This window comes from Hyperolius riggenbachi, chromosome 10 (assembly GCF_040937935.1).
Source record: "Hyperolius riggenbachi isolate aHypRig1 chromosome 10, aHypRig1.pri, whole genome shotgun sequence".
In the NCBI taxonomy this organism is placed as follows: domain Eukaryota; kingdom Metazoa; phylum Chordata; class Amphibia; order Anura; family Hyperoliidae; genus Hyperolius; species Hyperolius riggenbachi.
In genome coordinates, this window is record NC_090655.1 from 23,819,964 (window position 1) to 23,847,624 (window position 27,661).

The window sequence follows — 27,661 nt, forward strand, 5'->3', positions numbered from 1 at the left end:
TCAGATTCCATCAGAGAGGGGTCTATCTGTTGGTCGGATCTGATGGCAAATTGACCAGTGTATGGCCACCTTTAGCCATAGACCCTGAACAAGCATACAGATCAGGTGCTCTGACTGAAGTCTGACTGGATTATCTTCATGCTTGTTTCAGGTGTGTGACTCAGAAACTACAACAACCAAAGATCAGCAGGACAGTAAGGCAACTGGTATTGTTTAAAAGAAAAAATGTCAGCTTCCACATACCTCACTGCAGGTTACCTTTATGGCCACACACCATACAATTTTTTAAAATATCTGTTCGAATTGAGAATTGCAATCAATTTTTCTGATTGTAACATTTCAAAAATCTGACCAATGTACCACACACATATGTTCAATGTTTCCCCAATGATGATAAAAATGATTGGAAACGCTGAGAAAATTGCTAGGGTGTGTATATTAATAAATTGACAATGTTACACACACCATACAATCTTTAGAAAAATGTAAGAAATTTCCTGCAAAAAAAACAAAAAAAAAACGGGAAATACGATAGGAATTTTCAGTCAAATGAAGAAAAAAAAAAGAAAAAAAGCTTTCAATTTTTTTCCGGGAGATCGGATCATGTTTATCGAATTGCTGTAAAACCGGATCATTTTATTGTATCGTGTGTGGCCACCTCAAAATGTTTTCATATGGGCTAGTGAAGGAAGCAGTCTTGCTGCTGAGTATCTTGCAGAAGATCGGGAGATACTTGTGTTTGCAGTAAGACTAAGGATTTTATTTAACTGTATACATAACTTATCTATTTCTCATTACAGTATTGATGCCATTGGTATTAAAGTTGATGTTTTGCTTATTTTGATTTAGTTTGATTGAACTGAAACCTTTTAATCTACTCTTGCTGAAAGGGAGGCCTTGTCTTCTGCTGCCACTTGAAAGAGATTTAATCAGCGGGAGGCAAAGGGCACGGATTGAATGCAACACGCGGAAACGGCAATGAATTTCAAAATTAAACAAGTCTACACTCAATTTAGCAGCGCCTTTAAATTAGCCCAAGTGGTGAAAATGGAAGGCTAACCAGGAATCTGATGTGCAAACCGTAATAGTGCACAAAGGAGAATGCAATGCAGTAGGAATATTTTCTGACCTGCACCACAGCATTTGCATATTTGCAGATTCGGTGCAAATATTTAGGGTTGTTTGCCTGAGGAAGGGCAGTTTTCTGCATAGTGTGGGGCTCATAAACAAAGTCCGAGGGGTGTCGGGGGGGGGGGGGGGGGGGTGTTTGGGGGGGAGGAGAAACCTATGAAACCATATCCCGCTTGGGAATTAGGCCATTTGGACACTATTAAGGTGACACTGAAGTGAAAAAAAGTATGATATAATTAACTGTATGTGTAGTACAGATAATTACTAGATCATTAGTAGCAAAGACAGTCTCATATTTTTATTTTCAGTGTTATAGCTTTTTTTTTTTTTTTTATAACATTGCATCATTCTGTCCTATTTGCAGCTTACAAACTAAACTCTGTATTTTTAAGTACTTTTTAATCAGAGCAGAGATGATGACCCTTTGGACTTTCCTGCAGTAAAAAATTGAACAAGAAACAGTGAGAGACAGGTTGAGATAAGTGCTTTAGAAAACAGCACTGTAGCTGACCAAGCTTGGTCGGAGAGCCCAGAGAAGCTCTTTTGCATAAGTAACTGAAGTTTCCAGGGCTGTGGAGTCGGTACAAAAATCTTCCTACTCCGACTCCTCAGTTTATGAAACCACGACTCCGACTCAAACTCCGACTCCAGGTAACCAAAATGGCCCAGACTCCGACTCCTCGACTCCGACTCCTCGACTCCGACTCCTTAGTCTAATATTTAACAGGGCTGTGGATTTTGTACAAAAATCACCCGACTCTGACTCCCGACTCTGACTCCCGACGCCCAAAATTACCCCGACTCTGACTTCCGACTCCACAGCCCTGGAAGTTTCTTAACTCTTCCTGTACTGGAAACAATGAGACTCATACTTTTGCTACTAATGTTCTATTTTTTAGCTGTACTTCACATACAAATCATTTAATTTTCACTTCAGATTCTATTTAAAACTTAACCTGTATTTAATGCAATAAGAGGCGGGGCACACAAATAAGATTAAAAAAATCTACCAACTACAGAGTCCTACATTTCCTGGAATCCAAAACAATTCTCTATTTATTTATTTTTTATCTTTGCAATCTAATGAATTCTGTACATACGAATTGTGTGATCAGTATAAGAATAGTATAAAGACTTCTAATAGTATATTCTAAGTCTAACTACTATTCTTACACGGATCACACAATTCTTATGTACAGGGTTCGAGAAAATCAAGAATCCTTTTTGGATTTGGATTAAGGAAATTTAGGATTTGTCCCATGTCTACGCCCAACAGTATCGGATATTAGGGCTATGGGCCCCAAATGCATGTGGGTACCAGGGAAGAATGAAAATGGCTGCTGTTTTTAAATTGTAAAAGGGATTTTAAGAGTTTACGAATCTCCAAGATCTGCAGTACCCCCTTCCCTACAAGACCCATTGGCTCACTATAACCAGCTAACAATAGGCTAGGTGCTGGGGTTAAACATAAAGTGCAAGTGCTATTCAGGAGTGCTAACAACCAACATGTTTTACAGTTTTGGCTTCTTCGGAGTATTACAATAACGGCAAACAATGATACAACCACCCGCCACTTACCAAAACTCAAGTAAATTAAATACAGTACATTAATATGCTGCTAATGCTCAAGTCAGTAAGGGGCTCATCAGCCAATCAGCAGCCAGAGTTCACTCCCTAGTCTAATAACACCGGATCCAGTGGCATAGAAATGGCCATAGTGGTAGGTAGAAGGGCGCAGGAGTAGAATGAAGGAGGTGCTCCTAACTGTTCTTACTACTTTTTCTTTCTTTTTTTCTTCCCTGAGTTCTTCATCCTGTAAATACCAGTCACTTGTATTAAAACAAAGCGGTTGAGACTGGAGAAATCAGTTGCATTATACAGAGGAACTTTACTCAATGTAAAACCTTTTAGCTCTGTAGTAAGACCACATCTGGAATTTGGAATTCAGCTCGGGGCATTGCATTACAGGAGGGGCAGTGCCATTTTAGAGCAGGTGCAGATCCTAGCCACAAAACTGATTAGAGGGATGGAAGGACTCGCTCACTAGGAAAGGTTATATAAACTGGGCTTATTTAGACTGCAGAAAGGGCACCTTAGAGGAGATCTAACCTGTATAAATACATCAGAGGGCAATATAAAAGCTTGGCAGAGGAGTTTTCTGTTAGTAGGTTTGCACAAAGGACTAGGCACTAGGAGACAGGATCTGTGCATGGAGGAAAAAGTTTTTGCCATCTATTTCGGACTATATTACCAAAGGAATTAAGTTATGGCTAATGCTATGTGTACGTTTAAGAAGGGCTTGGATGCTTTCCTGATGGATTTTCTCAAAAACGACAAGGTCTTTTTGGGAAAAAAAAATCCTCTTGTTCCCACGGCCCTCCTTAACATACCCTGCAAATTTCGCTAAAGTCAGCAGCCGTTGGCCTGCCTCACATCTGTGGAGCCTGCTACGAACAGCTGGTTGCTAACATTTGTAGTAAATTAGCGCTCACATACTTAACATTTGATGTTTGCTACCTCACTACTTATGGGATTGTAGGCAGTACTACCCAAATAACAATAAACTAACTTAACAATTAATACCATTAAATAAAAAGAGACTGGCAATAAAGGCCATGGCTCATCCACAGCCGCTCTGGAAACTGACAGGTGAGGTGGCTACAGGACCCCCTTTATATATACCTCACTTGTCACCTATTTGCTGATGCAACATGAAAACTGCCTGACAACTGCCTTAACCTTAGACCTCCAACCAATCAGCTATTCAAACAGCTGACTGCTCCTAACGGCAATTTTCCCTACCTAACAACAAAGCCTCAGCCAATCAGCTGAGGCCTTGCTCTGCCATGTGCAGGACTCTCACGCTGGCTAACGTTATGAAGCCTATCAGCCAAGCGGGAAGCAGCCCTGATGACTTCAGGCTGAAGTCGTACAATAACGAAACCAACAAGCGGGACCGGGAGAGGAGCCAGGATGACGCCGGGGACCTCACTGCCTACAGTGGGCTGGAAGAGCTCTCAGGTAAGTGGAAATTCTGATTTTAGAACCTGTTCAGGGTCCCTTTTAAGTCTCCTCATGACTGCCACAGACCCCAAGAGTCTGCCTTTACAATATGGCTCCCTCCATTCTGTAAAACATACAACAGCCTGGAAAAAGGGGAACCTACAGAGAAATCTGTACAAGGGTTAAAATGCACAAATTAGACTCCCTGAAGAAGAGTCATTACTGTTTTATTTCATCTACCTTCATGAATCCTCCACAACATTTATGGCTTTAGAGCAGGTGTGTCAAACTCAAATACAAAGTGGGCCGAAAATTGTACACTGGGACCAAGTCATGGGCCAACCTCGATGTCTACTGGCCACCTACCTTCCTTATAAAGTTCCCAGGTATTTAATGGCTTCCCTCCAACTCCTGAACAGTTTCCAGGTATCTAATGGTCCTTTCCCTATACACTTCCCTGGTGTCTAGAGTTCCTGACCTCCCCTAAACCTTTCCCTGGTGTCTAGAGACCCACACCTTCCTCTATACGGTTCCCTAGTGTTTTGGGGGCTTTTACCCACCTCCCCATATGGCTTCCCTGGTGTTTTAGGGTTTCACCTCCAGTATAGCTTCCCTGGTGGTCTAGAGAGGAGCAAACATAATGCAAAGTTGGGAAACCACTTGAGCGCCAAATGTAATGGCTCTGATGGCTAGATTTGGCCCCATGGGCTGGAGTTTTATATATATGCTTTAGAGTAAGAAGTTTCGAATCTGGAAGATACCATTTATTGGCAAACTTAAAAAAAAAAAAGCTTTCGGCTATGCTTACAGGATTGGAGTCTGATGAAGGCATACTAGCCAAAAGCTTACACGTTTTTTGTTTTTTTTAGCTAGCCAATAAATGGTATCATCCTGATTCAAAACGTCTTGCCTTTACTGATGGCTAATACGGTACAATACTTTTCAGCTTTAGAGTGGGGACAAATTTTGTACGTATGCGTTTCAGAATTACTCGTGCTAATTTTCAATTCCCAGCCTGGGTCTGTCAAGAGCTCAGATAGAGGAACTGATGAGTATGAGAGGTCTGCATTTACAAGTTCTCAGTCCTAAAGAAGTTGGGGGCGGGAAGAGAAGGGAATGAATACCTTGACACAAATCTAGAGGCAGTTTTGCAGGTCAGTTGTGTAGCATGTTGGAGACAGCAGTTAGCATATCCGAGTCAGATCGGGCTTGGCCCACGTGTACAAACCTCTGTAACTGTCTCAAAACAAGAGATGATTGATTTATAAAGCACCATATTTTAAATTTCATAGGCCCGGGCTAAACATGAAATAATTGGACAAAGTTGTCCCCCTGTCTGACCCACCACCATCAAACCCCATTTCAAGGTTGACTGCTTCTATGAGAAATATGTGCATAATTTCATTTTGTCTGCCGTCCAACATCCAATGTTAGAAGTTAATTAAATTGCTTGTCCATTGTATTCATCCACTTACAAAGTTAATGATATTCTGCTCCTGAATTAAAGAGAATTTTATAAAGCTTTCTCTATGGAAGCTGGCAGACAATGCATGGAGGGAGCTGAACTCTGTCAAAGTTTCTGATTGCTGCCCCTTTAATTAGGAGACAAAATAAATGTTTTCATGTCTGCCAACGCAGAAGACAAGCCATCTTGACAGGCTGAATGTATTTTATTTTCTTTACAATGGCAACTTAATAATGGCCATAAGCTAGACTGTAATACATTCCTGTAGTTTAATAAACCTGTTAAATTAGTGTATTAGAATAACAAAGAAAGAGCTGTGCAACATGGCAGCACCCCCCGAAAAACAAGATGAGGTCTGGTAGGAACAACAGGGGTCTTCCTCAAGGGCAAATTGTCTGAGTAACTACCAATACATCAACACAAGTCTATAGCTTGCAGTTTGTTTTTTTTTAAAGACAAGTGCTCTTTTCTTACATTTACGTCTTACAATTGAAAGTATTTAGAATCCAGTTTTGTGTTATTATTGCTGTTTATGTCCACATCTGGGAGAAATTACATTATTTCCTGTCCTGACAGGAAATGGATAACTTACGGGGATAATGGACTGTGTAAGCAAGCACTATAAAGAAACCATTATTTATATATAAAGCCATTTCTTGCAGTGTGGAAAAGAATTAGAATCCAAATAAAAAAGTTGATGTGCTTGCTTACTCTGTCTGCAGATATTTTTATTATTATTTAGTACTTATATAGCGCAGACAACTTACGCAGAGCTGTACAGAGTTTATATTTTCTTCTCCTTTAAAGAGACACTGAAGCGAAAAAAAAAATGATATAATGAATTGGTTGTGTACTATAAATAATTACTAGAAGATTAGCAGCAAAGAAAATATTCTCATATTTTTATTTTCAGACATATAGTGTTTTTTCTAACATTGCATCATTCTATAATATGTGCAGATTACACAACACTCAGCATTCAAAATTATTCTTTCAGAGCACTCTGTGAACTAATGACCTCTCCGCTGGCAGAGAAAAAGAAAACAGTTGAGATAAGAAGTCAGATAACAGCCCTCTCCAGGACTTTGAAAGTCTTAGAGCTTAATGGCTTTTTTGCATAGAGATAACAACTGGAGTTTCTTAAAGAGAACCCGAGGTGGGAATTACTAATACTATTGGGGCACAGAGGCTGGTTGTGCACACTAAGACCAGCCTCTGTTGCCCCATCGTGTGCCTCCATGTCCCCCCTGCTCGCCGCTATAGACCCTGCAGTGCTGGCGACACGCAGCGTGTCGCCAGCACAATGTTTACCTTAGCGGTGTCTGTCAGCGCCGCTCCCCCGCCTCCTCCGCATTGGCGCACCCGCCCGTGTCCCTTCCCTCCCGCTGATAGGAGGGAAGTGACGCGGGCGGGTAGCGGCGATGCGTAGGAGGCGGGGAAGCGGCGCTAACTGACAGCGCTTAGGTAAACATTGTGCTGGCGACGCGCTGCGTGTCGCCAGCACTGCGGGGTCTATAGCGGCGAGCAGGGGGGACATGGAGGCACACGATGGGGCAACAGAGGCTGGTCTTAGTGTGCACAACCAGCCTCTGTGCCCCAATAGTATTAGTAATTCCCACCTCGGGTTCTCTTTAACTCTTCCTGTACTGGAAACAATTAGACTGATGTATCTGATCTTATTGTTTTATTTCTTATCTGTACTACACATACAAATCCTAATATCATAATTTTTTTTTCGCTTCAGTGTCTCTTTAACTGTCCCTCAGAGGAGCTCACAATCTAATCCCTACCATAGTCTTGTATGTACAGTATCATGTATAGGGATTGGACAAAACAATGGAAACACCTAACATTTTGGCATCATAATCTTTGAACATGTTTTAAGTAATCAAAACTTGACATGTATTAAACATGTTTTGTTTATTATTTTTATTTGATATGTTTAATGAAAATTGTTTCTTACAGATATTTAAACCAAAGTTGGTTACAATTTATAAAAATGGCAGATCTCACAGACTTTCAAAGAGGCCAAATGGTTGGTGCTCGTATGGCAGGCGCTACTGTAACAAACTGCCCGAATGCTTGGCATTTCAAGAGGTACTGTCTCAAAAGTAATGACTGCCATTGAAAGAGAAGGAAAAACTTCCTCAGCAAAGCACAGTTGTGGCCAAAAGTCGAAGTTGTCTGAGAGAGACCGTCGGACTCTAAATCAAATTGTTAGAAAAGCTTGGAAGACCACTTCTCCTAAAATCACTGCAGAGCTGAATGAACACCTACAGAACCCAGGTTCCACAAAAACTGTTCGTCAGGAGCTGCACAAATCTGGATTCCACGGAAGAACTGCAATTAGATAACATCTGCTCTCAAAGACAAATGTTTTAAAGCGTTTAGAGTGGTGTAGAAACCACCAGAATTGGTCCCTTGAGCAGTGGAAAAATGTGATTTTCTCTGACGAATAGTTTACCTTATTTCCGACCTCCGGCCGAGTGTACGTTTGGAGACAGCCGAAAGGAGCATTTCATCCAGACTGCCTTCTCCCAACCGTAAAACATGGTAATGATCTGGGGTGCTATTTCTTGGAAATCCGCCGGGCCAATGATTTCCCTTCGTAGAAGCATTAACAGTCCAGACTATTTAGAAATTTGGGGCGGCTACGTTCATCCTATGGTTCAAGAACTGTTTCCGGAGGGGAATGACATCTTTCAAGATAATGCCCCAATCCATACAGCTAGAGTTGTTAAAGAATGGCACCAGGAACATTCTAATGAAGTTGCTCATCTCATCTGGCCACCACAACCCCCAGATGTCTACATTGAGCATTTATGGTCGTTATTAGAGATTCAAGTAAAAAGTCGATTTCCGCTGCCATCATCTCTAAAAGAACTGGAGGTTGTTTTAACTGAAGAACGGGCTAAAATTCCTTTGGAAACAATTCACAATTTGTATGAATCAATACCTCGGAGAATTGAGGCTGTAATTGCCGCAAAAGGTGGACCTACACCATATTAAAATATATATTGTTGATTTTCAAGGTGTTTCCATTATTTTGTCCAACACCCTGTATGTATCGTATAGTGCCAATTTAGGGGGAAGTCAATTAACTTATCTGTATGTTTTTTGATATGTTGGAGGAAACCGGACTGCCTGGAGGAAACCAATGCAGACACATGGAGAACATACAAACTCCTTGCAGATGTTGACCTGGCTGGGATTCAAACTGGGGACTCAGCGATGCAAAACGAGCGCTAACCACTACACCACCGTGCTGTTAAATAGGCTTACAAATTATGGTCATTTCCCAGCAAGCGATTTATATTCTCATTTAGTAGTGATGGCCTTTTATTTTACACTGGAGGTACTCTAACCCTTTTGCAGACAGTTTATGTAGAGGCTTGCAAGTTCTCCATGCCAATTTATTTTAGTACATTTTTATTTTTTTCTTGTTACATTTCCTTGCTTCTAATTCATACTGCTGTAACGTGTATTTATAGCCACTTGTCACTAGGGGGCTGTGTGAGACAAAATGACTTCTGCTTTCAGTTTCTATATTTTCTGCTAGCAGAGAGAGATCAAACCATTTGAAGAATTTACAGCACAATGAGTTCTGCTAACTGAGGTTAAAAGAAGTGCACTTATCTCAAACGATATAACTCTATTGAAGCTGATAATGGGTTAAAGGGAAACCATAATGACACAGTAGAAGTTACATTTTCACCTTAATTATCCTTGTTTAAGCATTAGAGACAATTACTATACCTGTATAGTATTATATATTGTTTGTAACTCAGCTCTCCCAGTGATGTTGAGCCTAGACTATGATGTCTTCTCCCCCAAAGCAGTCTGGGAGATCAGGTGATATTCCTGCACGCTTCCAAGAGGAGGGCGCCTTGGAAGTCCTGATAGGGTTACATAGTTGGGTTGAGAAATAAAAAAAAAAACTTACATCCATCAAGTTCAACCAGAAAATGTGGTACGGCACTAGCCTAAACACTCCCCTACCTCAGCTGATACAGAGGAAGGCAAAAAAAAACAACCTTTGGGTGCTCATTAATGGTACAATTATGCGGCTGATTGTTTCCAATCATCACGGTAATCTTTGGAAATAATCAGGCTTGCCCATTAACAGACGGATTCCCACTAGCCAATCCAATCAGCTTAAAGAGACACTGAAGCGAAAAAAAATGATGATATTATGATTTGTATGTGTAGCACAGCTAAGAAATAAAACATTAAGATCAGATACATCAGTGTAATTGTTTTCAGTACAGGAAGAGTTGAGAAACTCCAGTTGTTATCTCTATGCAAACAAGCCATTAAGCTCTCCGACTAAGTTAGTCGTGGAGAGGGCTGTTATCTGACTTTTGTTATCTCAACTGTTCCTGGGCTATTTACTTTTCCACTGCTAGAGGAGAGGTCATTACTTCAGACTGCTCTGAAAGACTCATTTTGAATGCTGAGTGTTGTGTAATCTGCACATATTACAGAATGATGCAATGTTAGAAAAAACACTATATACCTGAAAATAAAAGTATGAGAATATTTTCTTTGCTGCTAATCTTCTAGTAATTATTCATAGTACACAACCAATTCACTATATCATTTTTTTTTTTCGCTTCAGTGTCTCTTTAAAAGAATTTTGTTTTTTAGATCTATATCATTCTGATCGATTTGGTTAGCAGGAATTTGTCCGTTAATGGGCGCGACCAATCTTTTGCAATCAATTACTTTGTTAATCGGCAGTGATCATTTGGGCACAAAATTGTACAGTTAAAGGGCACCTATACAAAGCTTGAGCAAATTAACCCTAAAAGGAAAGAAAATCCTTTCCAGCTGCAGATGGCAGTCGGCAAAGATAAGCTTTTCATTAAAGCCATGGAAACCCCTCCTGATGCGTGCTCTAGGGTGACGGCGTGGGTGGGCGCTATAGGTGCGGTTGGCGGGAGAAGAGCGGAAAGCCATTCAGGAGGGTCGACCAAGCGGCTCTAGCTAAACTAAGTATAGCTAGAGCCAAAAGCATCTCTAAATTTTGGCTCCAACGCTTCCCATTGGTCTAATAACAGACCAGTGGGGATCTCCCTGATCCACATGACGCTATCATGAGTAATTATTTTGGGCAACATCATTTTGAGTGTTAAAAACAAACAAACAAAAACCCCTCATGTCTCCCTTTCCAGCCCACCCTCCAAAACACACAACCATTTGTCGGTGAAGAAAAAAAAAAGCCCAATTTAAAAAATAAAAAAAAATAAAAATTGGCCCTGAGACTGGACCCTTTGTTTCCTCGGCTCTTTGACTACTAATCCCTTTTTTTCAGACAATCTTAGAAAAAAAGGCGTGCATTTTTTTCTCAGCGTGGTCCCCGATACAGTTAACTTGTCTCCTAAGTTTTCTCGCCGATGGCCTACATTTTAGGCATCTAACACATGAAAAAGTGATAAAAAGTCGTTAAGAAAAATCATATTTGGCACAACCTTTGTTTTGCGTTCTTTATGCTTGCTGACAGCTGAAGAGCTGCGGCGGCGTTAAACTCTATTCCTCTCCAAGTTGTAGCAACTCGGAGGGAGAAGTAATTCAGAGTCCGGCAATTGCATTATTATAGCTTTAGTGCTATAGCAGTGCCCAGCTTCAGTGCTGACCGCCGAGTGCTGAAACCACCTGCTTTGGTTAAAACCTCTTACTTGAGAAGAAGTGAGGGAAAAAATTAACTGAATCAGTTATGTACTCTAATAATCTGCCCAAGGCTAGACCCTTGATCTAGTTAAGCCTGAAATGTGGAATTAAAAAAAAAAAAAAAAACCTCTGTCCTTCCATTAAATCATTCATATCTGTTTGGGATCCCCTTTAAAAATCAGACCAGAAAGAGGGGAGGGTAAATGACTACTTTGTCGTAATGCACAGCAGAAAGGAGGGGAATAGCAGAATGTGCCACACCTTTCTTGTAAAAACGGTGGGGTGCCCCCACCCTCACCTAGAATTCTGTAAAATCAATGTAAGGGTGAGTGGCAGCATGGGCCACACCCCCTCCTAGAATTCTGTAAAATCAATGTAAGGGTGAGTGGCAGCATGGGCCACACCCCTACAGAGAACTCTGTATAATCAATGGATGAAGGGTTAGTGGCAGCATGGGCCACACCCCCACCTAGAATTCTGTTAAATCAATGGATGAAAGGTTAGTGGCAGCATGGGCCACACCCATACATAGAACTCTGTAAAATCAATGGATGGAATGGTGAGTGGCAGGGAGGGCCACACCCCCTCCTAGAATTCTGTAAAATCAATGTAAGGGTGAGTGGCAGCATGGGCCACACCCCCTCCTAGAATTCTGTAAAATTAATGGATGAAAGGTTGAGAGGCAGCACAGACCACACCCCCACCCAGAATTCTGTGAAATCAGTGGATGGACGGGTGAGTGGCTGCATGGGCCACACCCCCACCTAGAATTCTGTGAAATAAGTAGATGGGCGGGTTAGTGGTAGCATGGGACACACCCCCACCTAGAAATATCTAAAAGATATTCCTACCCATTTGATCTATGGAAGTCGCACAGATTAGTGATGAAACATTATTTTGGATTACATATGTATCTGTGGCAATTTGTTTTCTTTTTGTTTTTTCCTTCCACTAATAAACTTCGGGCTATTCCAGAGCCATAGAACACTGGCTGATCCATTGTACAGGCCTCCTCCACGCAACAGAGCACTTTATTGTGTAATCAGAATCAGGCAATTCACACATACAGAGCTAACTTTATTATGTTAACCTTTGCAGGTTATTTATATCTTTATTGCACCCTGTTGTTCAGATAGCACTGAAAAGCTTTTTCGCTAAATGAATAATGCAGATAAGATTAACCCCTCTCTTACCAGACAGCTGCTGTTGTTCCTTTGCCTGGGTCTCCATTATCCCCTCGCGCCCCTCCTCCCTGTTCACACCTGGGACTGTAGGGCCCCTCCAAAGAGTGATCCGAGTTAATCAGGGTTATGCTCTCCTTGCCCTTTCCATAGTTGTAAATTTCAGCTTGTCACCACCCAACACACTGAAACTGGAGCACAACAGCCATTTAATTATATGTACTTTAGCAGATAAGTCTAATTCAGGAAATGATAAATTGCAAGTCACCTAATTTGTAGGCAAATAAAAAGTGATCAAGTACATAATAATACGAGTTGATTAGTGTACAAGGGTAGTTTCCCCACCTTTAATGAGCAATAGGCATTTGCTTAGCATTCAGGTGTAATTGATTAAGTGAGCAAAGACAAGAGGTGACAAATATATACCTTTCTACATTTCCTTGTCCTCGGCTATTTTCAGCTACTTGATAGAATATGGATGGACGTATAAAGTGGAACTCTGAAAACCTCTAGAAAAAAATGATTGCCCCAAATGGTGCGAATGAAGTATTTGAAAGCCTGGTAAATATTTGACGTCTGTGATGAAGTATAACAATTTGATTCTTACGACAAAACCATGCTGTTGTAATACCTGCAGTATTGGACATTGGCCTCAATTCACTAAGCTTATCTCCTGTCTTTAATAACGTTTCTAGAGTTATCACCATGGTGATAAGGCATGTAGTATTCAGGAAACATTTTACCTCAGGCAAACCTAAAGTTAACTCTTCTGTCTTTAAGTTAACTCTTCAATCCTTAAAATAACTCCAAAATTCTAAAGTTAAGGACAGGCTGTTCATTAACTGCGTGTGAAAATAACTACAGAGGAGGTAACAACTACAGAGGAGGTAACAACTACAGAGGAGGTAATTTAAGGGATGAAGAGATAAGCTAACTCTCTCACTGTGTGGAGGTAAGTTTACTCTTGCCTTATTATCTCCAGCATGATCTTAGTGAATTGAGGCCATTGTCTTGTTGAAATGACTGACTTCCTGATAATGAGCCAGATGTTCCTTCTCCTATTTACCCTGGAGGACATGCTAGTTAACCTTTCCAAAAATATTTCAGATTTTGTCAGATCATGGGACAGTTCTACATTTCAACGGAGCTCATGCTAAATGAGCGAAGGACACAACAATTCTGAAACCTGTTTGTCTTATTTCTTCCTTGCATGGTAAATGTTCGACTTCTATTTGTAGATGCCCCAAAATAATTCTCAGATGAATATCTTTAAAGTGTTCCTGAGCCTTTGACATTAATTCCAGATCATCCTGTTTTTGGTTTGAGCCCAAAAATTATGCTCATCCAATACTGGTTTTTGGCCTTGTCCCTTGAGTACATAGATTTTTTTTTAAGATTACCAAACGCTTCTAATAGTGTGTACTGTAGATGTGATCTGTTCTGTACAGTAGTTGACAAAAGCCCTAACGTCTTTGTATAGATATGCTGAAGTGCTACACTGTATTAGCAATTTCTCCAGTCTTTCCTTTTCCTCTTCTCCTTTTTCTCTTTTTGAAAGGTGTTAACACTCAGTTCAAAATGAGCAAATATTTATTTTTTCAAAAGAAAATACAATTTCAAATTTGACATTTTGAAATGTTGTCATTTTCAGTACAGGGTTTACATTCTTTTTCTTTAAATTAGGGTGTAGCAACTGATAATATTAGGTGAGCTTCTCCAATGGATCTGTTTGTAAAGCGGTGCTAGATTGCCACTTCAAGGACCAATATTGCAATGAATTGTAAAAATGTAAATTACGTAGATAGATCTGTCCTAAAGTAATGTGCACTGTAAGGCCTCATTCAGACCGCCAGCTGACACCGCTCAGTAACTGCACAGGACAGGTGCTATATTTATTTTAGTTTAGTGCGTTATACTGAAAACCTGTACAACGTTCTGAAATGTTCCTCTTTTGCGTCTGACCCCATCTCCAGTTGGCTGGTTCTGGTAACACATGATGGTGGAAATATCATATGATCCAAAAAACCAATTGGGATAGGATGGAATCCTTGTTTGGCTTCATTCAATTGGTCCATTTTCATGTGACATAAATTTGCATCAACATGAAATTATTTGTGGCCTACTTGCCAAGCATACACAGGACCAATGAAAACTCATATTTACTTAGATGAACCGTTCCGACATATAGCGAATGCAGGAAATTATTCACAATACCCACTTTTAAATTGAATATCCTGGTTTCAGCATCAGAAACCCTTCCTATTGCTGTATAATGGCATGTAGCCCCACCCTTCCAGTAATGTTTAGCCTAGGCTGTTTATTATGTGGAATTCTCCACCCCCTACCCCCAGATGTTCTTGGAGACTTTTTTTCTCCTGGCTGTAGAACACTGAATGAACGAACATTCACAGAGTTCACCCGCCAGGAGTAAAAATGTCGCCACTTGTGATACATTTCAGAATGTAAATCGGGGAGAGGAAATATTTTACAATGGGCAAACACAGACTAATTTATAAATTATTATAAAATAGAAGCAATTTTATTATGTTTTATTACAGTTCCTCTTTAAAGGGTTACACAAGGTGACATGATGATCTAGATGTATATGTACAGTGCCAAACACAAATAACTTTTGTGGGATTTTTTTTTTCTTTCTCTGTCTGAAAGAGTTAATCAGGTATACAAGTGACGGTTTCAGTCTGATTGTAACTTTCACTGAGTAGGAATTACAACTATAAAACACTTTCCTGGCAGAAAATGGCTTCTGATAGTAGGAAAAGGATAAAAGTCAATTGTTCATTGATTTTAGCTCTTCAATGAATGTGCCAATAAAACCCTAAAAACTTAAAGTAGATTTAAAGGATACTAGAGCTCAAAGACTTTGGAGAAACTGAGGAAGAAGGCATATACTACTACATGTCCTAATGCACACCGTTCCCCCCCGGTCTCCTGTTTGCCCCCTCGTAGCTCAAATAAAAGCCCCCCGGAATCCTCTTCTGGTTGGCAGGGTCGGGACTTACCACGCAGGTGCCAGCTAAGCTGCGCGCGTCCTACAGCTACGGGGAGAGAGGGGGGGCAGAGAGGAGACTGGAGGGAACAGTGTGCCTGAGGACAGGTGGTAGTATATGCCTGCTCCCCCCGTTTCTCCATAGTTTTTGAGCTCTTCTATCCTTTAACTACAAACTATAAAATGAAACTGTAGGATATTTAAGAAAAAAATTAAGTAATTTTTCGGAGGATAGATACAATTGTTTATCTCATCAGTTTTTAACCTCCTTTTTTTCCTAAGCAGTAAATGGCATACATTTTAACAGACATGTTTGTGTCGTGTCTAATAAAGTGCTCTCCTACTGGTGAACACACAATCCTTAAGCCCCATCTACACCATGGGACATTGAAGCGATCCGGTGGCTCGATTAGCCGCCGGATCGCCTCTTCCGCGTGCCCGCCGCGTCCCTGCTCGCCGCACGTGCGCCGCATTCGATTCCCCGCTCGTCCCCGCCGGCGCCGCTTATCTCCCGCACGATTCCCTGCCATTGTCACCTCGCGGGGAGCGAGCAGGGAATCGGCGGTGCGGAGATCCGTCCTGTCGGATCTTATCGAGCCGCATCAGCGGCTCGATTGATAAGGAGCATCGCGGCCGCATCTACTCGTGTAGATGCGGCTTTAGACCGGTGTACAAATTACCCTGCTACCAGTCTGTGGATCTACCATAAGTACATTCCTGCCTATGCTACGTTCACAGGAAATGAGGTGGGCAGCCATGTTGTCTGTCAGCAGGTGATTGGCCGTTATGGTAACAGTTGTTCTGAGGAAGCCCCGGTCGTGTTGTAAGATAATTGCTACATAAATTACATCTAATGGGAGCGAGACGGCTGACAGTGGGTAAAAGCGCTGGCAGCGTGTGATGTTTGGATGCTGTAAATGTAAACTTCACACAAATCTGTTACCCGATGGCACATAATAGACTGCGTCTCTCCTAATGGAGAATTAATGCCTGTTCCTGACACTCCGCTTTATAAATATGTAAAATATAATGTTTTTTCATTGTTTTTATAAGAAAACAGACACGTAATCAATAATGTCAGGCGTGACAGAAATGCTGTTGACACACACTTGGGCTGAAGGGACTGGCAGGAGATAAGCACTTCCTGTCAGCGCAGGCCTCCACCTGATTAATATTCCATCTATGGCGTATCCATTAACAAATGGAAGCATTGAACTGTATTGATAGAGCAGGTTAAACATTTCAAAAGTTCTGTTGAACTTTAACTTTCAATATTCATGGGAGCTAATTATGGATTTTATGACTGCATGAATTACGGGTTTCTGTGTCATTATAGGCAATCTGTTTGACATCTATTTATTTTAATATTCAGACGATCATATTAGTGTGACCGTGTAATGCATTACATGTTTGCTCGGAGCAGAAGTAAATTTGGCGAGCTTGTTTGGGTAGATCTGTGTTTGATAGTGTATTGTGACCTGTTGTCAATAGTCCAGGCTGAATAAATAACGGCTATTCTCTCAGGCTTCAAGATAAAGGCGTCATCTTGGGGCGCAGATACGGGAGCGACAAGCTTGCGAATTTCCAATCGTTCATTCTGCTGCCGTCTGTAAAGCTTGTAGGGCTTGCTCTGGTTCGTCATGGGTTGGAAGACCATATGCTGGCCAAAGAGCCCAAGGCTGGTACACACAATGCTGGGAATACACCATGAGTTTTTGTCGGCAGATAGATTGCTCGATAAATCATTTACGACAGATCTGATCTGATTTTGATAGTTTTTCTCATAGAAGTGAGTGGAAATCGATCAGGGAATTGATCGGACAGTAAATCTGCCGAAAAAACTCATTGTGTATTCCCAGCATCTACACCATACAATTTTTTTTTTTGTCCTGTTCGATTCATTGATTCGATTCAATCCGACATGTCTGATCGGCATCCGATTAAATTCAATTTGCCATTGTTTTGCAGTCGTACATGTCGGATTGAATCGAGTCAATGAATCGAATCAGACAAAAAATCGTATGGTGTAGATGGGGCTTAAGGTTGCAATCCTATCAGATCTTCATCCAATCAAGAGACTGAGAGATTGTCTGTTGATAGGATACAATCCTCTTCAATCCAGCACAGCTCTCTTACTAAAATCGCTTTATTGTTCAAATGCTAAAATGGTGCAAAAAGTTACATTAAAATGCTGTTTGGCTACAGCCTGCTGTTTCGAGCCTCCGTAGCTCTCGTTCATGTTGTTGATCGGATAGGACTTTTGGTATAGGCTTGATTGGACATGCTGGTAAATCTCTGCTCATCATTTGACCCTTCTGATGGGAAATTGCAGGGTGTGTACCAAGCATAGCTAATTTAGTCAACAAGCTCAGAGAAGTTTTTTTCCATAGATAATAAATCAAGTATTTTAACCTTTTCACCTCCCCCAGCAGGAGTATCTAAGTCCCTGTATTTACACAAATATAAACAAATACAAACACTTGGTTCTGTTTCTATTTTTAGAACACACTCACTCTGTATCTCAATCTTGTGGCCAAAAAGTAAAACCACATCCAAATACCCTATTATACACCTTCCCATAGAAAAATGAAATACTTTTTTATTATTTTTAAAAACCAAATGGTTTATATTGGAAAACAGAAAGCAACTTCCTATAATGTCTTAGTAGGGCTAGTATCATATGTGTATGTTTGTCATCATGTCACATGTTACTTCTGGTCCTCATTTTCCACCTTCTAGAGGTGGCCACACACCGTACAATTAAAATATCCAATATAACACCAATTCGATGAGATTGGTTGTCCTGAAAAATCGAATTTTTTTTTTTCCTTCAAGAAAACTGATCGAATTTCCCATTTTTATTTGATAAAAGATGGTGTGTGGCCACCTTTAGAGATTGTCATGTCTTCAGTTTTTATTGATATCAGGTGTTGGTGGAAGACCTCTCACATCATTTTTCTTTGCCCCTTATTTCAATTTTGTGTGTATTGCACGTGATTTCTCATTAGGCCTCTATTCTGCTGTATTTATTTTATTTAACCACTTGAGGACCCACCCTTTACCCCCCCTAAGGACCAGCGCTGTTTTAGCTGATCTGTGCTGGGTGGGCTGTGCAGCCCCCAACACAGATCAGGGTGCAGGCAGAGCGACCAGATCGCCCCCCTTTTTTCCCCACTAGGGGGATGATGTGCTGGGGGGGGGTCTGATCGCTCCTGCCTGCCTGGGTGTTGCGGGGGGGGGCACCTCAAAGCCCCCCTCCGCGATGAAATTCCCCCCCTCCCTCTCCTTCCTCCCTTCCCCTGAGATCCGAGGCTGCACAGGAACGGATCTGTCCTGTGCAGCCTCTAACAGGCTCCTGCCTGTCATGTGACAGCGATCCCCGGCCGCTGATTAGCCGGGGATTGCTGATCTGGTACAACGCTGCTACTGTTAGCAGCGTTGTACGAATGTAAACAAAGCGATTTATTTCCGCTTGTGTTTACATTTAGCCTGCGAGCCGCGATCGGCAGCCCGCAGGCTATTCACGGAGCCCCCCCCGTGAATTGACAGGAAGCAGCCGCTCGCGCGAGCGGCTGTTTCCTGATTAATTAGCCTGCAGCCGGCGACGCAGAACTGCGTTGCTGGTCCTGCAGCTGCCACTTTGCCGATGCGCAGTATGAGTGCGCGGTCGGCAAGTGGTTAAATGATTGTGATCAGATTCGGGTGTGAGGTTGCACAGAAAGTAGTATACAACCATACGTAACTACTCTATATCCCCACCTGGCAAGAAGCCATGAAAACAGTCACGTGACAACTTCAAATTCTTTTTACGTATTTAGCATGTAGGGCAATACAGTTAAAAGTGGTTTGTACATTATTGCGTGGTTTTGGAAATATTCCCTTTTTTTCCCCCAATAAAAATGCCGTTAGCCAAGACTAAAGGCGGCCTCACAGGTTTAAATTTTTCTGTTCGTTTACCCCAATTCGATTATAACAATCAGTTCAGAAATCTTAATTTCCCAATTTATTTTTTTTAAGATTGGATGTTTGAAAATTCAGACCAACTTTACCAAGAATTGTATGGTGTGTGAGGGATTGGCAAATTGTATTCAACCAGAATACATTTTATACAGCTATTATAATACATACCTAACTTTTGTTTGTAAAATCAACACAAAGGATGGAATTATGAAAGTGTGTGTATGTATAGAATGAAAAGAAGGAAAAAGTATGTTATGGTATGTAGTGTGAAAATAAAATATATCAATTTTTTTTTTACTTTTTTTTTGTAGAATTTTATTTTACTTTTTATGTAATTAATAAACAGAATCATTGCGTGGTGTTCAGTGGTAATTGTAATGCTAAACGGCAAATGAGTATCACATGAGATATTGATAGAAGTACAGAGATTGGAATATGGTTGAAATGCACAATGATCAATCAGTTGATTGGGTAAAAGGTTCCCATGCAGGAAGTGTTTTCTAAACAAACCACTTTTTCAACATGTAAAGTGGATCCGAGATGAACTTTTACGCATAGCATAATTGTTTTTCATATAGTTTATAGGGCATTTCTCAAGCCAAATACTAGGCCTGAAAGATAAATCGAATTTAAACCGAAATCGTGATCACCAAGATCACAATTTTGGAATCGTCAAAGTGGCAATTATCGCGATCACGTCATTTCCACATAGGGGAAGTTTGAAGAAGTGGCTTCAAACTTCCCCAAAGTCTCGGCGCGTGCGGCCTGCAGCGTGGACATACCTTCCGCATGGGTCCAATGCTGTCCGTCCTCTATCGTCGTCTGCCGGCTCTTGTGCTTGGCAAAACTCCAGGTTCCTGTATGTCACATGACATACAGGAAGTATTCTGTGCATTAGAGCCTGCAGGAGGCAAAGTGGATAGACGGGCATCGCTGAACTCGTGCTTGAAGCTATGTACAGAACTGATGCAGCTTGGGGTACAGAGGAGAGGCACAGAGTAGGCACAGAGACAGAGGAGGCACAGAGAGAGACACAGGAGACACAGAGAGAGACAGAGAGAACCAGAGCGGCACAGAGACAAACAGGGGGCACAAACAGAGGCAGGGGGACAGAGGGGGAACAAACAGGCAAAGAGGGAGAACAAAGCTTGATTTGAAGGAAATCGTGAATCGAATCGAAATCGCAATTTCAGACAGAAATCGCTCAATTCAATTTTTTTCCTAAAATCGTTCAGGCCTTCCAAATACTTTTTTCATTTTGTTTTACTACTCTAATTCCCTATAAACTAAACAAGCCTCGCCCACAGCTTCTCCAAAACACCAAGGCACTCAGATCCATGTAGCAAGGGATTATGGGAGCTCAGTCTGGGCAGGAGGAGGAGGAGGTTACTAGCCAGAGATTTCAGAGGCAGAGGGGAGGGGGAGGAGCCTAAAATGAGATGGGTATAGAGGCTGCCAGTTGCCTTGCAGTCCAGCCGATCCTCTGCCTCTAATGCTGGGAATACACTGGTCGTTTTTAGCAGATGGTTAGAGAGATAATTTCTAACGTTAATTAATCATTTCCTAGCAAAGTCTCATTTGCAGAGGTATGAATCTCTGCAGTCTAACATGCTAAGAAAAGTGTAATATTAAAGCAGAGTTATGTGAAATTATTCTGGTATTAGGTTTCACATGCACACAATTACAAATGTTTGTTGCACATAAGATACATTTCCTCTGCTCTCTATGAGAAAAAGCTCTGCCTGTGTCTGACTGAGCTCTCTGCACACACAGGGTTAACAGATGCACTGTGAGGGAGCCCCCCCCCCCCCCCTCCCCTCATGGATCACTCTGGCTTAAAGTGGATCCGAGATGAACTTTTACTCATTTCTAAATTGTGTTCCTTTCCTATTGCTTATAGGGCATTCCTCAAGCTAAATACTTTTTTGTTTTTGTTTTAATACTCGAATTCCCTATAAACTAAACAAGCCACGCCTGCAGGTTTTCAGAGAGCCTTGGCAGTAGTAAGTGCTCATGGGAGCTCAGTCTGGGCAGGAGGAGGGGGGAGGTATTACTAGCCAGAGATTTCAGAGGAGGGGGGGGGGGATTAGGTTTTTTGCTCAAGATGCAGATAAGCCTGCCTCTGTGTAATGTTTACAAACAACATAGCTGCTGTTATTGTATCACAGGAATAATCAATCATATTCTATTATAGCTGTTTGCAGCTAGATTTGCTGTGTTAACTATCCAAACTTTAGATAAGATATATAGACAAGTTACTTGTTATAGTTAGTTTTTCATCTCGGATCCGCTTTAATGGCCCATACTCACGGGCAACTTTTTTGCATGTCGCAAGCACACGGGAGCGTGCTTGCGACATGCTGGCGACAGCTAGTAGCCAGGTCCCTCCGCATACACATGGCGGAGGGACCTGGCAACTGATGCGACGGAAGCTGTCGCCGTTGTCCCTCCCCCCGCCGGAAGCGCCGTTTATTTACTATCATGTTGCTGTCGCTAGTCCGCGTACTCACGCGGACTAGCGACAGTTGCGGCGGAGGTGCGGCGGCGACTGTTGCCATGCGATTGAAACTTTCAATCGCATGGCGACATGAGCGACGGGCGACAGTTCGGGGTGCGCGCGCGTGCAACGGCCCATACTCACGGGCGACCTGTCGCTGCAACACGCGCGCGCCGCGTGTTGAGGCGACAAAAGTCCCTCGTGAGTATGGGCCATAAGATTACAGGAGACTGCCCATCAGAGAAGTGTGAAAGGAATTAGATAATGGTAAACAAATAGCAGCACTTCCCAAACATATCCTATATCAATTGAAAAAAAAGTGAATCATTAGTGTTCCTTTAACAGGAAATTCAACTGGCAGCCTCCATATTCTTCTCACTTCAGTTGTCCTGAATAAAGGTTGGCTATACTCCATACAATGGAACATTAAGTGGTAGAGGCCAAGGTGAGTCAGAATAGGACTGAATGTGATAGGATAGGATGCTGTACATTATAATTATGGGATTGAGGAGACCATAGAGGAAGAGAGGGAGGAGAATTCCCAGGTCACACCGGAGTCTCTTCTATCCGGGAGATGAGTGACAGGATCTTCTCTTGGATTATGTTGTGTGTCAAGTAGATGATCGGGGCCTTGTGTATGTTCTTCTGAGGAATCAGCAAATGTTTAATCTGTGAATGTGCAGCCCGTCATACATTATGCAGCAGCCACTCAAGCAAAAACAGTCTGCCAGTTGGACATCTGTCACTCTATGGTGGTAATGGATCATTTGCAACACTTCGACTTTTGTTTAAAAAAAAATTATTGTATAAACGGGAACATTTTTTTTTTTACATTTTTGCCTTTTGTGAACTTTAATGGAGATCCGAGGTGAAAATAAACTGATGAGAAAAAAAAATTGTATCTATCCTCCTTCTAAAAAAAACTTTTTGTTTAGATATCCCACAGTTTTATTTTATATTTACATCTAATTTTTAACATTTTTTTGACTGTTCCATGTCTTTGCTCCATGACACCTTCATGGAAGTATGCCAGAGCTCAAATCTATGAATTATTGACCCTTTTTATCTCTCTCCTTCTCTCTGAAGCCATTTACTGACAGAGAAATGTTTTATGGCTGTTATTACTTATCAGTGAGGGTTACCTTATAGTCCGACCCAGTCCCAACCCAGACGGAAACTGTCACTTGCATACCTGATGTTTAACTCTTTCAAGTAGAGAAAGAAAAAAAGGAACACAGCCTAGTTATTTGTGTGCTTGGCACTGTACATGCACATGTCCGTGTCCTTTAAAGAAACCCTGTACTGAAAAAAAGTTCCCCTGGGGGTACTCACCTCAGTAGGGGGAAGCCTCTGGACCCTATCGAGGCTTCCCCCGTCCTCCTGTGTCCCACGGCGGTCTTGCTGCAGCCCCCGGAATGCACAGGCGACAAATCCGACAGCCTGTACAATATTTACCTTTCCTGGCTCCAGCGGGGGCGCTGTTGCAGCTCTTCTGATGGAGATGGGTGAAAATAGGTGATCTCTGTCGGGTTCGCTCCACTGCCCAGGTGCAGGAGACTTGCGCCTGCGCAGTAGAGCGGCCCGACGGAGATCGGCTATTTCCGCCCATCTCCGTGGGAAGAGCGGAGCCTGCGCTGGAGCCAAAAGGTAAATATTTACATCGCCGCCGCTCCGTGAGGATTTTCTCCGCCGCCGTGGGGCCGAGGAGGACGGGGGAAGCCTCAATAGGATCCGGAGGCTTCCCCCACCCCAGGGGAGGTTTTTTCATTACAGATTGTCCTTTGAAGAGGAACTAGAACGACGTATAGTGGAGTGCAGTAAATCATCCAGGATATACCCACTTTTATGTCAGATATCCTGATATCCTCAGCAGAAACCCTTCGTATATCTACAGTATACATTGCTGTATATTGGTAGGTAGCCCCTCCTTCCCAGTGAGATTTAGCCTAGGCTAATTATTATGCGATAGTTTTGGCCTTTGCACATGTTAGGCTGATGCTGCAGCACATCTTGCGATTACTTCATAGGCTTATCGCACAACACCCCATAGCCTCTGCAGAAAGCTCTTTGGGAGAGACATGTTTGTGATAACTGTGTAACCGCCCCTTCAGGCTACAGGAAGTGGATTCTCAGTGTCACCTGACACAACATTGTATCCGCAAATTTTGAATCTAGGCTTATTCAGGTTGAATATACTGACCTAGTTTAACCTCATGTTTTCTTATTTGTTTGCAGGCGCTGGGAAGTTTTTACTTTCTTCATGAGTCGCTAAAGAACGTCTATCAGTACGACTTCAAAGGTTAGTATTTTATAGATTTCCAGATTTACTGCTGCTTAGTGCATCTCTCATATTGTTCAGTAGTATTATATTTTTCTCCAGAATTATGCCAGGTTAAGATGTACTATAAATTACATTTTCCCTACATTTTTACTTACAGTAGGTCTTAACCATTTCAGCCCGTGGGGATTTTTCACCTTCTGCATCAGTGCAATTTTCACCTCCCATTCATTCGCTAATAACTTTATCACTACTTATCACAATTTATTGATCTATATCTTGTTTTTTTCCACCACTAATTAGGCTTTCTTTGGGTGGTACATTTTGCTAAGAATTATTTTTTATAAATGCATTTTCACAGGATTTATAAGAAAAAAAATGGAAAAAATTCATTATTTCTCAGTTTTCGGCCATTATAGCTTTAAAATAATCCACGCTACCATAATTAAAACCTATGTATTTTATTTGCCCGTTTTTCTCGGTTATGACACCATTTAAATTATGTCCCTATCACAATGTATGGCGCCAATATTTTATTTGGAAATAAAGGTGCATTTTTTTCAGTTTTGCGTCCATCACTATTTACAAGCTTATAGTTTAAAAAATGTTCGTAGTATACCCCCTTCAAATGCATATTTAAAAAGTTCAGACCCTTAGGTAACTATTTATGTCCTTTTTTTTCTTTTCCATTAAAAATCTTATTTGGGTAATATTTTGGTGTGGGAAATAAACCGTTAATTTTTAATGTTATTATATGTGTAAATTGTAATGTAAAAAATATGTAGATGTAGTTTTACTATTTGGCCACAAGATTTATTTTTTTTTCCCCTCCTTGTGCTTCCTGCTAAGCGGAAGTACAAGGGGGATGCGGAAATTTGTACGTGCAGAAAGACTGAAGCCTCTTGTAAGAGCGCTTCGGTTTTTCTGCTGGGGACACGGATCGGTGATCGGGAACCATGTTCCCCTTCACTGATCTCAGGGCTACCGGGGGACACCACGGGGGCGCGCCCGCGATCACGCACGGGAGCGCGCTGAAGCGCGGCACCACAGCAGAGCAGCCGCCCGGACGTGAGCTTCACGTCCGGGCGGCAGAAATGGTTAAAAAGCTGACAGATCAGACAAATTTTAGATAACCATAACATTTCTATAGAGGTTTTCTCCCTTTAGGGCTGGTTCATGCTGACGGCAGGCGGCGGTGGAAGCCGCGTCGTCCTGTGACGTCTTTGGAGAATGGCGGTACTGCGATCGACTGCTTCCTGTCGCAATCAGCGTTTCTCGTCGCCGCAAGGGGAACATGAAGCTTCTAGGGCCGGCTGAAACGACGTATTAAATCTGGATCGGAACACCGCGTTTGCTAACTCACCGATAACCGCGCAATGCTAAACTCTCCCATTCACTCGAATGGGAGCGTTTAGCCGACGCGTCCTGAACGCTTGGTGGTAAACCCCGCCAAGCCTCCGTGTGAACCAACCCTAAGACTCAAAGCGCTTAGGCTCTCTCAGATTCAGTAATTAGTTGTAGGATGAAGTAGTAAAACAAAAAATATATATATTTCTGCAAATGCCAAACTGAACAGGTGGGTTTTCAGTCTGGATTTAAACCCATCCAGAGATGGAGCTGGCCTGATCTGCTGAGGTAAGGAGTTCAGTCCATCCAGGGCCGGATTTACCATAAGGCAATGTAGGCCTGTGCTTACAGGCGCCTGATGATGAAAAGGTGGTTCACCATCCTGCCTTAACTATTTAGTCCCGAGCATAGTGTCAATGAGGTTACTCACCCGGGTCTCAGCATTCCACTGGCGATATCTCCCATCAGTCGGGGGTACCTCTAGGTACTCAATACTGAGGATAGCTCTGGCTACCTAATACTAAGGGGCACCTGTAGCTTCCTATGACAGGCAAGGGAATTAAGGCAGAAGTGACAGCTGGGCCAGCCAGCGTACTTGTGATACAGTTCGGTGGGGGTTTGTTGGTTCATGGGGGAGGAGTCTAGGGTGCCAGGACATCTGTGCCTATAGGCTCCTGTGATGGAAATGCGGGCCTGAGTCTGTCAGTCCATTTCCTCATGGGGGTATGTTCGGTTTTACCTTTATTCTTTATTAAGGCACTCCCTGGAAAAGATTTAGGGCTCGTTTCCACTATTGCGGTGCGGAATCTCCTGGATTCCACCGCTGATAAAATAGCATGCGGATGCGATTCCCCATGCGTTTTTGCCGCGAATTCGCATAGGTGAGGGTACATGCGATTTTAACCATGTCACTGCCTGTGTGAATTTACATCGGTACCTATGCGAATTCGCGGCAAAAAATGCATGGGGAAAACGCATGCGATTTCCCTATTAAATACATTGCATGCGATTCGCATGCATTCCACTCTCAGGCGAAATCGTTGGCTCTTTTGTGCGTTTTTTCACCGCTGAAAAAACGCACATCACCAACGCAACAGTGGAACAGGCCCATCCACTTGCATACCATGTGCGAATCCGCATGCGTTGGACGCATGCGGATTCGCGATAGTGGAAACGAGCTCTTATACAAAGATAGTGGCCAGCACCCTACTTGTTTACGCATACCAATTCATTATGCAATAAATAGCAGTTGCTCAGTGCAGCTGTCAAAATAAAGTGCTATTGAAAATAAACATACATCTCTGAGAATCCCCTGTGATGAAATGGACTAGTCCAAAACCTGTCCTTTTTTTTTTTTTTTTTTTTTTTTTTTTACTACCTACTGTAAGTGACATTGATGTATAAAATAAAATTTATAGTGCATTTTACTTTGGTACAAATGTATATCATATATGTATGCAAACACGTGTATTTTAAATGTTAACATTTTTCCCAATCCTGGTCCTTTAAAAAGGTCCCATTCCTGGATGTAGATTCCCCCCTCTGTCTTCCTAGATGTCGTGGGTAAACACTCTTGCACAATCTGGGTTAAAGGTGAATAATTGCTGGCTGCTATTGCAAATAGCAGGAGCCATATAATACAGTTGACCTCCCTAGCGGAATTAACAGTTATACACGTCAATACAAAACATGCTGTGAACAGTACTGACATGCATACATGTTAACCTCCCTGGCGGTAAGCCGCCGCGGAGGATTTTTCAGGCCCTGGTGGGCCGATTTGTACAATTTTTTTTTAGTTACACGCAGCTAGCACTTTGCGATCGCCGTCGCTCTGCGCCGATTCGCCGCCCCCCCCCCCCCCCCCCCCCAGACCCCTTACGCAGCCTGGCCAATCGCCGCCAGGCAGTGCTAAGGGGTGGATCGGGACTCCCTCCGACGCCATGACGTGGATGACGTCATCCCGATAGTCGCCATGGCGATGGGAAAGCCAAGCAGGAAATCCCATTCTGAACGGGATTTCCTGTTTGCTCTGATCGCCGGAGGTGATCGGAAGGGGAGGGGGGATGCCGCTGCACAGCGGCTATCATGTAGCTAGCGCTAGGCTAGCTACATGATTTAAAAA

General features: G+C 42.2%; 1 protein-coding gene across 2 annotated transcripts in view; it reads left to right on the forward strand.

Annotated features, from left to right (window-relative positions):
- Nucleotides 1-27,661, forward strand: part of INPP5A (inositol polyphosphate-5-phosphatase A) — a 614,694-nt gene that overhangs the window by 336,982 nt on the left and 250,051 nt on the right. For both annotated transcript variants that reach the window (XM_068255129.1, XM_068255128.1), the window contains exon 5: nt 24,150-24,213. In XM_068255129.1, coding sequence (XP_068111230.1) covers nt 24,150-24,213 — 64 coding nt within the window. The remainder of the gene's footprint in view (nt 1-24,149; nt 24,214-27,661) is intronic.